This window comes from Oncorhynchus mykiss, chromosome 28, assembly GCF_057628025.1.
Source record: "Oncorhynchus mykiss isolate SJ-2025 chromosome 28, ASM5762802v1, whole genome shotgun sequence".
Lineage (NCBI taxonomy): Eukaryota > Metazoa > Chordata > Actinopteri > Salmoniformes > Salmonidae > Oncorhynchus > Oncorhynchus mykiss.
In genome coordinates, this window is record NC_143049.1 from 33,432,156 (window position 1) to 33,444,682 (window position 12,527).

General features: G+C 41.8%; 1 protein-coding gene across 2 annotated transcripts; it reads left to right on the plus strand.

Moving 5' to 3' along the window:
• Positions 1-306: 306 nt before the first annotated feature.
• On the plus strand, positions 307-9,215 carry nmur1b (neuromedin U receptor 1b). Of its 2 annotated transcripts, XM_021589937.3 has the most exons (3): positions 307-765; positions 6,429-7,326; positions 7,681-9,215. In XM_021589937.3, the coding sequence occupies exons 2-3, from the start codon at positions 6,450-6,452 to the stop codon at positions 8,088-8,090; spliced, it is 1,287 nt and encodes a 428-aa protein (XP_021445612.1). In that variant the 5' UTR covers positions 307-765; positions 6,429-6,449; the 3' UTR covers positions 8,091-9,215. The 2 variants fall into 2 exon arrangements, with proteins under 2 accessions (XP_021445612.1, XP_036822822.1); XM_036966927.2 differs by lacking the exon at positions 307-765 and having other exon boundaries at positions 6,355-7,326.
• Positions 9,216-12,527: the final 3,312 nt, after the last annotated feature.

The following is a 12,527-nucleotide window of genomic DNA, read 5'->3' on the forward strand; positions in this document are numbered from 1 at the left end:
GGGCTTGCAGTACAGAGACAACTTTTTTCTAATCATTTTCACGATTGATGTTTTACAGTTCACGTCTTCTTCTCGTTTATTTATTTGGCTGTTGTTGTATAGAAGCGGTCATTGGGTGAGTATTTAGTCGGAACATTAGCTTTCACCCTGGACAATGTGTTGAAGAGGTAAAATAATAGAGGCCATCTTGTCAAGGTAAACTCTATTTTTGTGTGTGACATCACTGCCCTTTTTACTGGGGCCGGGCTCTGTGTGTGTGTGTGTGTGGTGTGGGGTAATAAAAGTTGAACCTTTTTTAAATTGGTTGCCACTGTGAACAAAAGCTCTATCAAACATCACTACATCAGATGTCAATTGACACAGTCTGTGGTTCACTGCAGGTCAAGGACTCAATCTTACAAGGTGTGTGGTGCAGTTAGGAGATGTACATAGGGGATGTGACCAGAGGGAGGAGGAGGACAGAGAGCTGAGCATCATTTACTCTCCCAGAGAAAAATAGAGAGAGAGATTTTATTTTTGGTGCTATGCTCTCCAATTCAGGAAGACAGAGGAGAGAGCAGCGCTCTTTGTCTTCACTCCGGCAGTTCAGGAGATTTTAACATGGGGAACCTAACCGGTAAAGTATAGGAGGATGTCATCGTTGCAAAGTTGAAATCCAAGCAGTGGAGGACAAATGACGAACATCAATTTGTGACCTTTTTCCCTCTCCTTTACATACATCCGTGTCTGAAGAGAAATAAGAAGAGGACATTTAAAAAGGACAAGGTAAGTTTTCCATCTTTCCATCCATGGCACATGACTATGGAAGAACATTTCTGCAATGACTACCATGAATGCTTATTATAAACAAATGCCCATAAAATAGGTGCATTAGTGTACATTAGTGTTTCTTGTTAGACAAAGACAAGAAACAGGCCCACTGTACTTTCCCAAATATATACAGCTATGGGTTCAACACTGTTTATAGTACCTATATCGCTAAAAGAATGTCAAAATGACCAGTATACTTTATACATTTATACAGTATAAATAATATGGGAATAGTCATATTTTTACATCCATTTTCATGTATGTATTTGAATACCTCTCATAGCTAATTATCTTGAACTTGATATGAATTTGGATGGGAGAGAGCAGTAGCTTGTTGATTTGAATTAATCATGACTTTGTCCAGGCTGTGTTTATGCAGTTGGATCCGTGGCAGTTTGGAGCCAAATATTTTAACTGAATTGTTACCATTGTTATGATTATTATAGTTTACATTGGTTTATTTGGAGTGACAAAATCCATTTGGATCTTTTAGCTTTGTTTAGAAAAATGTGTAATGATGATTTATGACAGGTTGGTCACAGATACCTTAAAAAATAAGTATGGGCTTCGCATAGAGTTGATCAGGCTGTTGATTGTGGCCTGTGGAATGCTGTCCCACTCCTCTTCAATAGCTGTACGATGTTGCTGGATATTGGCGGGTACTGGAACGTGCTGTCCTACACGTTGATACAGAGCATCCTAAACATGCTCAATGGGTGACATGTCTGGTGAGTATGCAGGCCATGGAAGAACTGGGATATTTTCAACTTCCAGGAATTGTGTACAGATCCTTGTGACATGGGGCTGTGCATTATCATGCTGAAACATGAGGTGATGGTGGCGGATGAAAGGCACGACAATGGGCCTCAGGATCTAGTCACAGTATTTCTGTGCATTCAAATTGCCATCGATAAAGTGTAATTGTGTTCATTGTCTTTAGCTTATGCCTGCCCATATCATAACTCCACCTCCATCATGGGGCACTCTGTTCACAACGTTGACATCAGCAAACCTCTCGCCCACACGACGCCATACATGTGGTCTGCGGTTGTGAGGCCGTTTGGACGTACCAAACTCTCTAAAATGATGGAGGTGGCTTATGGTTGAGAAATTAACATTACATTCTCTGGCAACAGCACTGGTGGACATTCCTGCAGTCAGTATGCCAATTGCACGCTCCCTCAAAACTTGAGACACCTGTGGCATTGTGTTGTGTAACAAATCTACACATTTTAGAGTGGCCTTTTATTGTCCCCAGCACAAGGTTCTCCTGTGTAATGACCATGCTGTTTAATCAGCTTCTTGATAAGCCACACTTGTCAGGGGATGGATTATCTTGGCAAAGGAGAAATGCTCACTACTAACAGGCATGTAAACAAATTTGTACACCACATTTGAGAGTAATAATGTAAGAACCAATGCTGGAGTAGAGAAGCAGGCACGGAGTCAACATTTAAATAAGGAACAGATACAGAACAAGACTGGAACAGCGTCAGCACACGGGTAACACAACGACATACAACAATTAATCATGAAGCGAGGAACAGAGCTTGGGAACAGACATACAGTGGGGAGAACAAGTATTTGATAACCTGCAAAATCGGCAGTGTTTCCTACTTACAAAGCATGTAGAGGTCTGTAATTTGTATCATAGGTACACTTCAACTGTGATTGAGTGTGTGGACAGGTGTCTTTTATACAGGTAACGAGTTCAAACAGGTGCAGTTAATACAGGTAATGAGTGGAGAACAGGAGGGATTCTTAAAGAAAAACTAACAGGTCTGTGAGAGCCGGAATTCTTACTGGTTGGTAGGTGATCAAATACTTATGTCATGTAATAAAATGCAAATTAATTACTTAAAAATCATGCAATGTGATTTTCTGGATTTTTGTTTTAGATTCTGTCTCTCACAGTTTAAGTGTACCTATGATAAAAATGACAGACCTCTACATGCTTTGTAAGTAGGAAAACCTGCAAAATTGGCAGTGTATCAAATACTTGTTCTCCCCACTGTATATAGGTGAGGTAATGACACAGGTGATTGAGTCCAGGTGAGTCCAATAATTGTTGATACGCGTGATGGGGGGAATGCAGGTGTGCGTAATGATGATGGCAGGAGAGCGTAATGCTGGGGAGCCTGGCACCTTCGAGCGTCAGGGAGGGGGAGAGGGAGCAGTTGTGACAGTATCCCACCCTCTAGGGGCACCGCCTGGCGACCCACCTGGGCAAGCCTGACGGGCCAGGTGAAGGCCTGGACAAGCTGGTTGGGGCGTAAAAGCCAGACAAACCAGCTGAGGCATGGGAGCCTGACGACCCGGTTGAGGCATGAAAGCCTGATGATCCCACTGGAACATGGGAGCCTGACAACCCGGTTGAGGCATGACAGCCTGATGATCCCGCTGGAACATGGGAGCCTGGCGAGCCGGCTGAGGCATAAAACCCTGGTGATCCGGCTGAGGCCTTACATCGGATGGGCGCCTGCAGAGCCAACCGGGACAAGAAAACCCAGAGACAGCTAGGACGTGGAAGCCAGACGAGCTGGCTTAAGCACCCATCGGCGGCGCCCCCCCAGACCCGATGTCACCACCAACCGGAAAGCCAGCACTCCCCGATGCTTCATTTGATGGCTTACGAATTCTGTAAGAACCGATGCTGTAGTAGAGGAGCTGGTACGGTGAGTCAACATTTAAATAAGGAACAGACATTGAACCAGACAGGAACAGCGTTAGCACATGGGTAACACAACGACATGCTACAATTAATCCTGAAGCGGGGAACAGAGCTTGGGAACAGACATATATGGGGGAGGTAATGACACAGGTGATTGAGTCCAGGTGAGTCCAATAGTTGCTGATGCGCGTGATGGGGGAAGGCAGGTGTGCGTAATGATGGTGGCAGGAGAGCGTAATGCTGGGGAGCCTGGCGCTTTCGAGCGCCAGGGAGGGGGAGCAGGTGTACAAAATAAGCCTTTTGTGAGTATGGAACATTTTTGGGCTCTTTTATTTCAGCTCATGAAACATGGGAACAACCCTTCACATGTTGTGTTTATATTTTTGTTCAGTCTGGTGAACCAAGTGCATGTGATGAGTAACCTTGTCTGGGACATTGGCTTTAGCACAGAAGGCTAACACTGCCAGGAGAACCAGGTCACGCCACCAATATAACCGAGGTTGCCTGTGAGCCAACACAAGTTCTCATGCAAGAATTAACCATCATGCGAGCTTGGTTCCTGTGTTACATTTTGCAATGTGTGTTAGCAAAGTTATATTAGAGAGACTTGATTCAATCAAACCGTGTTCTGTTGTTCATGAAAAAAAATTGTAACATGCATTTGTAAAACCCCTGAGGGTAAATTTGTAAAACCCGAGGGTAACACGTTTGCAATCTTTGGATATTAAATTATGGGCAACAATGAAATATGGAGAAATCATAAAAAAGCTTAGCTACGTATTATTATGTAGGTACACTACAGCTCAAAAGTTTGCAGTCATTTAGAAATGTCCTTGTTTTTTAAAGAAAAGCACATTTTTTGTCCATTAAAATAATAATAAAATTGATCAGATATACAGTGTAGACATTGTTAATGTTGTACATGACTACTAAATTATTTTTAATGGAATATCTACATAGGCGTACAGAGACCCATTATCAGCAACCATCCCTTGTGTTCCAATGGCACGTTGTGTTAGCTAATCCAAGTTAATCCCAGTCATTCTGTGAAATGAAGGCTATTCCATAAGAGAAATTGCCAAGAAACTGAAGATCTCATACAACGCCGTGTAGTACTCCCTTCACAGAACGCAAACTGGCTCTAACCAGATTAAAAAGAGGAGTGGAAGGCCCCGGTGCACAACTGAGCAAGAGGACAAGTACATTAGTGTCCAGTTTGAGAAACAGATGCCTCACAAGTCCTCAACTGGCAGCTTCATTAAATAGTACCCGCAAAACACCAGTCTCAACGTCAACAGTGAAGAGGCGACTGCGGGATGCTGGCTTTCTAGGCAGAGTTGCAAAGAAAAAGCCATATCTCAAACTTCCCAATAAAAATAAAAGATTAAAGATGGGCAAAAGAACACAAAACACTGGACAGAGAAAGATTGGAAAAAAGTGTTATGGACAGACGAATCTAAAGTTTGAGGTGTTCGGATCACAAAGAAGAACATTCGTGAGATGTAGAAAAAATGAAAAGATGCTGGAGGAGTGCTTGATGCCATCTGTCAAGCATGGTGGAGGCAATGTGATGGTCTGGGGGTGCTTTGGTGGTGGTAAAGTGGGAGATTTGCACAGGGTAAAAGGGATCTTGAAGAAGGAAGGGTATAACTCTGTGGACAGCGCTTAATTGGAGCCAATTTCCTCCTACAACAGGACAATAACTCAAGGCACAGCTCCAAACTATGCAATAACTATTTAGGGAAGAAGCAGTCAGCTGGTGTTCTGTTTTAATGGAGTGGCCAGCACAGTCACTGGATCTCAACCCTATTGAGCTGTTGTGGGAGCAGCTTGACCATATGGTGATGGAAGTGCCCATCAAGCCAATCAAACTTGTGGGAGGTGCTTCAGGAAGCATGGGGTGAAATCTCTTCAGATTACCTCAACAAATTGACAACTAGAATGCCAAAGGTCTGCAAGGCTGTAATTGCTGCCAATGGAGGATTATTTGATGAAAGCAAAGTTTGAAGGACTTTATTATTTCGATTTTATTTTTTTTATTTATAACCTTGTCAACATCTTGACTATATTTCCTCTTCATTTTCTAACTCATTTCATGTATGTTTTCATGGAAAACAAGGATGTTTCTAAGTGACCCCAAACTTTTGAACGGCAGTGTAAATCCGAGACACTCCACTTAGTAAGATATGTCAAGTTTCATATGGTATGTATTCATTTGTGGATGTCCATCACACATTTTATATAATATGTTCCCGAATTACAATTACAATTATATTTTTTTCGTATTGCAATTCGTACAATATCTTACGAATTTACAAATAAGTATGACATGTTACGAGTCCCAATTTGTTGTGGCTAACGTTAGCTAGGTGACTAGGTCGCTAAAGCCAACGTTAGCCACAACAAATTGGAACTCGTAACATGTCATACCAGGCTGCGTCATAACACCTCATAACCATGTCATAACAGCTGTCATAGCCTGTCGTAAATAACATTGTAACACTGTTTTCACACAGACGTTTTATTGAATAAAATGTACATGTTAATGTTGTGCCATACAGTATATTGTGATATTTTATAACCTGGTTATGACACCTACATAAGTGTCAAAACCCACAAAAACCTACCACACAAGGCAAACCATTCAATTACACCAAACGTGTATGTTAGATAACATTTCCTGGAATTAGCATTGTAATTGCACACACATTGATATTAGACATACAGTACCTACCCCAATGCTCATTTGCTGATGACTGGGATGAATTCAGAAGCGATCCAAGACACCCTCATTGTGACATATGACTGACATATGAGCATGCACGTAATAGGTCACGGTCATAATCACCAACTGCCAAATGTTGTTTGTTCAGACTGCAGCTAAACTGTCACCTACACTGAACCAAGCAAAACATTCCATTCCTATTATTTCCATTCTCCCCCTCAGGTGTTGTGTCCCCATAAACCAATGGCTCAGTATAACTGTTCCTCTCTGGGTCTGCCTGCCACCACTCCTGACCAGCTTGGTTGGAATGTGTCCTGGGCCCTGGGCAACGTCAGTGCTGATGACATGGAGGACATGTGCCTGAATCGGAGTCAGTACTTGGAGAAGTTTCTAGGCTTCCAGCGGTCGCCTGTTTTCCTGCCGGTTTGCATTACCTTCCTCATCATCTTCGCTGTGGGAGTGTTAGGTAACGTGCTCACCTGCGCCGTCATCGTGCGCTACAAGGTGATGCGGACGCCAACTAATTACTACCTGTTCAGTCTGGCCGTGTCCGACTTACTGGTCCTAGTCCTGGGTATGCCGTTGGAACTCTACGAGATGTGGAGCAACTACCCGTTCCTGTTTGGCGCTGGTGGCTGTTACTTCAAGACCTTCCTGTTTGAGACGGTCTGCTTTGCCTCCATTCTCAATGTAACGGCACTGAGCGTGGAGCGCTACATCGCCGTGTTACACCCGCTGAAAGTCAAGCACGTGGCCACGCACGCCCATGCCAAGCGTGTCATCCTGATGCTGTGGGTCATGTCCATGGTGTGCGCCATGCCAAACACCAGCCTCCACGGTTTGGCCGTGTTGAGGCCTCGATTTGGCCGCCAATTCCCAGAGTCGGCCGTCTGCATGATGGTCAAGCCCATGTGGATGTACAACCTGATTATTCAAGTGACCACGCTGGTCTTCTTCCTGATGCCTATGCTCACCATCACTGTGCTGTACCTGCGCATCGGCCTGCAGCTCAGGATGGAGAAGGGCATGCAGGGGGTCGGGATCGGGCAGGGTTTTGGTCCTGATCGCCACTGCAGGCACCAGCAGAGGGCGCGCCACAGACAAGTCACCAAGATGCTTTGTGAGTTCCTCATCCACTTTCTCTATAGTGCCTGAAGGGTAGAGAGGAGATGTCCAGGAAATTACAGATTACAGACCGATCTCTCTATTGAATAGGGATTTAAAATTATTTGCTGAAGTACAACCGTTCCTAAACATGTCTGTTGTTACTTAACCATTGCTCTTGCTCTCAGAAGATGAGATGTTCTGGAAATGCGTCAAATTATAGACCAATATTTTTTTGAATTGGGACTTAAAATGTGCTAAAGTACAAACCAAAAGATTAGTTTCTAAACATGTTCATTGTCACTTAAACGTTGCTCTTGCTCTCAAAGTCTGCAGATGTCTTGTCTTGTCTGTCCAACTGTCTATGCAGGCGTACTGGTGATTGTTTTTGGCATCTGCTGGGCTCCCTTCCACATTGACCGTCTCATGTGGAGCTTCATAAACTCCTGGACTGGCCACCACCACCTGGTCTTCGAGTACGTCCACGTCGTCTCCGGGGTCTTCTTCTACCTCAGCTCGGCGGTCAACCCCATCCTCTACAACCTCATGTCCACCCGCTTCCGGGAGATGTTCCAGCAGATCACGTGTCGCTCTGGCCTCTGTGGCGGCGACGTGCGCATGCTGAACGCCCGTAGCACCCAAATGACCCTACGTAGTATCGTCTATGAGAAGCCGCAACATAATGGGACCCCAGAGAGAATCACCCCAGACAGAGAGGAGCAGAATGTGTATGTAAACCCCCACGGCCAGCATGTATATGGCAATACAAGCCCTGATTAGATAGAGGGTGATGGGGTGGGGGTACCAAAACAATGTATAAACATTAACTAAGATTGGGTACCACAATGAGAAAATGTGTAGCTGATTGAACGTGTACAGCGAGAGTTTGGATGGAAAGCAACAGAGTTGAAGTTGAAGTTTTGCCCTAGACTTTGGATTTAAAGTGGAATTCTCACTGGGCGATACCAAAATTAACCAGGATGAGGTACCAAAATGTAATTATTAAATTGATCACTGATTGAATGTGTAGCAGGTAGGTATTTATTGGGATGACTCATGTACTGAAGGCAGGTTTGTAGAGTAGACACTAGTTGGCACAGCCACAAAATCAGATTTTAAACCTAACCCTAACCACCCTGCTAACCTTATGCCTAACCCTAACATATAGCCAATTTTGACTTTGCAGCCGGCCCATCTAGTGGAAATCGCTTAGCTCTGCCTCCAGAACACGACATCTCAATAAACATCAACCTGCGACTGTGTACAGCCAGAGTGGATAGAGAGAAAGTAATAAAGTTTAGTCCTTCGACTTTGAATATAAAATGGTTTTCCCACACACATACAATTAGTTTATATGTGGGATATTCAAATGTTATATTCTGTGCAGATGAAAGTGTTCTTCAACCGGATATTAATATTCAGATTGAACACATTATTTATAAAAGCTTATTTTGAAAAATAAACAATACCCAGCTTTGTAAAATATCTTATTAATATAATACTGATCTTATTCTGTTCACATGTTTCAGGAGACACGATTAAATTGTAACTGTCTTCTTCCATGCGTTATTGTACTCGGTACACTATCAAAATCCCACTCACTATGAATGTATATCACAGGCAGTATTGAAAGTATATGGGAGATAGAAATGTCATGACACAGAATTGGAAAATGTGATGTACGTATGACATCCTTAAAGAAATGGAAAATGTGATGTACGTATGACATCCTTAAAGAAATGGAAAATGTGATGTACGTATGACATCCTTAAAGAAATGGAAAATGTGATGTACGTATGACATCCTTAAAGAAATGGAAAATGTGATGTACGTATGACATCCTTAAAGAAAGGGAAAAGGGGCAGGATTTCCATCAGTAGTAAGTAAATACGTATGCTAAACAAATGCTGTGTGCCTTTTTAGTAATGCTCCACAATGCACAGTATTGCTTCAACAAGTGCTTTCTGAAAACTGCAATTGTTTTATTCCTGTGTAAACTGATTTCAAATTAATATTTTAGGTTTCAGCATCACGTACATTTCCATTGCTAAACAGAAGTTAAATCATACAGTATTTAGTCAGTCAATGCTTGCATGCTCCCATAACGTCTCAAGAGACCATTCAAAAACACTTATGAAAATATATAGTTCTAGATGATATGTTAGATGTAACCTGTCATGTTGTCATGTGGGTTCAGAAAGGACTTGATTTTTTTTTATAGAATACTAATTAATGTGTTATGTTGCTTTTAAGTAGCCTACTGTAAAATCTGAACATTATTTAGGAAAACACAATGGTTTTACTGACGAGCTGCATGACAAATCTACATGAAAAATCGGTTTCAATTGCAACAGTATAATTGACATTTGATAGAAAAAATTGTGGGGATATTATAAAGACAATCTAATAGGAACACATTTCTTCAAGACAAATCTCTTGAGCTTTCTCTGTGTGCCATTGATAATATTTCATTTAATATAGGAATAGCTAATTATATTCACAATCTCTGTTTGAATGACAGCTCTGAGTGAACAGTGCAGCAGGAATCTCACACACTTCCCCATTATTACATTTGACCCGGATCCATCCGGATAATGAGTATAGTGACGGCTCTGCTGACTTTCTACTCTCCTAATCAACACTTCTTTATTCGCTTTCTAGCTAACGACAACACCGATCGTGGCATCTCAGATTCACAGTCCGTCTGGTTGAATGACCGAGGACACAATATAAAATGTCCCAAAATTCCCGGGATTATGACTTTTTACCCTGAGCCATCTGGGGTAATGACTCCACCGACTGCCTCGTCTGGCTTCACTGTGCTCTGGGGCAGAATACTTACCACTCAGACGTGTGTGTGGAGCGAACTTCAGAAATCCACACAGTCCCTGGGGAATTACAATAGGAGTCCAGCGCAAGTTACGGATAATGATGAAAATGTGCGTCTGGCACAAGTTGAGGTGACCTAGGAATTTAATAACAAATATAACAATGAAGCCAAAACCAATGGCATTGAAACACAGTGCAGGTGTAGCGGTGGAAGTTTGCTAGTTTTTGTCTGGCGATAGCGTGCTCCGTCAGTGGTTTGACAAAGAGAAGTGTAACCTGGTTAAGAAAATTATCACAATCTATTAGTAGTTTATCATAATTATTATATTCATGTGATGTCCATGGAGATACCATGATTAATTAGATTGATTTGTTTCATAATAATTTTAACCTTTATTTTCCCAGGTAAGTTGAAAACAAACTCATTGACAATGATGACCTCACATCAAATACAGACAGCAGCAAGAACAAAAACACATCGATGAAGTAAAACTGTAAAACAGCACTAAAGTATAGTCTGTGTACTACATGTTGTTAAGAGTTCAGGAAATTGGAAATGTAAGTGCCAGAGACGATATTCTCTCTGTCTCTGTCATCAACTGGCTGAAGTTGCTCATCTTAGTGACTGCACACACTGAACACCAGTTTTATTGATTGACAGGTACCAACTCCAGAAGGTTTTAAGCTGAAAGTTAAAGCTATGTCCTGTCTACGAGACTCATGGGCCAGAGGCAATACCATCACAGTGAGATAGCAATAACCAATCACACAATGAACTGGCTAAAGTTAATCACTTTCGGCTAAATGTGATTGGCTGAACATCACTGTTATGAATTTACTTCTAACCCCAGAAGATGTAACCTCCTTTATCACCTAAGGCCTGTTTACAAAATTCATTAGTACACTCTCTGGAGAGTCCGAACATCATCGGAGTGTAAATAACACACTTGTGGAGTTCGCAAAAAAAACACGTTATGAGATAAACTTTTTTTATAAGCAAGAAGAAAATAATACTCTTATAGGGAGAATATTAGGTATCTCGTTCACATATTCAAGCAGGCTTATTTTAGACATTGCGGAGGCAGTGGATTCACCAGGGCACCCTCAAGATTCTGCTGTCTGCTGTCATTCTGCTGTCATTGTACGGTCTACTTTCGCTCATCAAAACTTCTGTGGTGAGGAAAGAATGTTCTCAGTGCCAAAGAGAGAACTTTCTTCAAAAATCGATTTTTATCTTCAAATCGCTATACATGGAAAGGTTCTTGTAAGCTTGGTAAAAACCAGAGATCTTTGAATCAGACTTTTACAATCAACTTGCTTTGTGCCCACAAGAAAGAGCCATCAGCTACCCTTTCACACTACCGAGCTGTGCCCAACTGTATTGTGTGGCCTGGTCAGACATCCAGCATAATTGCTGAAACAATGCTGGAGAAGACAACATGAAAGGCAAACATCAGAGCCTGCACTGTACAGTAGAGTTTGGCATTGTAAAAGGGGGTGAGAAGGGTATAAGAGAGGAGCTGGGATGAAGATTTTCTTTGAGCTTCTCGGTTTACATTATTAGTGCCAACAGGGCTATTCTCGGCCCCGGATGGCTGGAAAAACGTATTTATAAAACATTCTACCAGAACCCTCTGCACTCTATGAAATAAACAGCACCTCAAAGAATTTTAAAGCACACCACCAATGTAAGGCACGTGATAATGAAAATACATTATGTGTGTGGCTTCTAACCCCTTTGGCATCACATCCACTCTGTGTGTAAACCCACGCAACATTACGCTTCAATATAACACCTCAATACATGAAATAAAACAATCTATTCAAGTCAGTAGGTTGCATGCCTCTGAGTTAAGATGTCCATATATGGTCATCTTTCACAACTCTAAGACACACCTCCAAAGGAAGAATCTGGGGTTATCATACCTTATGAGTAGTTTAACGCAGACATAATACAAGCAAGCGTGTCATGGGATCGCATAGAAACCAGGCCTGTAATTTTGTGATTTTAGGGGCAAGGCCATTTGGCTTTTAAGATGTGCCCAATCTGCCAGGCAACTAGCAAAAATATCAAATTAAATGTATTTGAAAACTGAAAAAAACAACACTAGCTATTCTGTTAAGGCATGTAAATGTACATAAAAAATTAAGTGTAGGTGATAGTCTATGTGTATTGGCTATAGTCGGTCATGTCAAAACTGATGCTAACATGAGGGAGAGGCGCCTGAAAATGTAGCCAGACTTTTAATTACAAACTAATATATATATATATATATATATATATATATATATATATATATATATATATATATATATATATATATATATATCCATCCAAATACATTTCAACTCAGTTTTTCCACAATTCCTGACATTTAATCCTAGTAA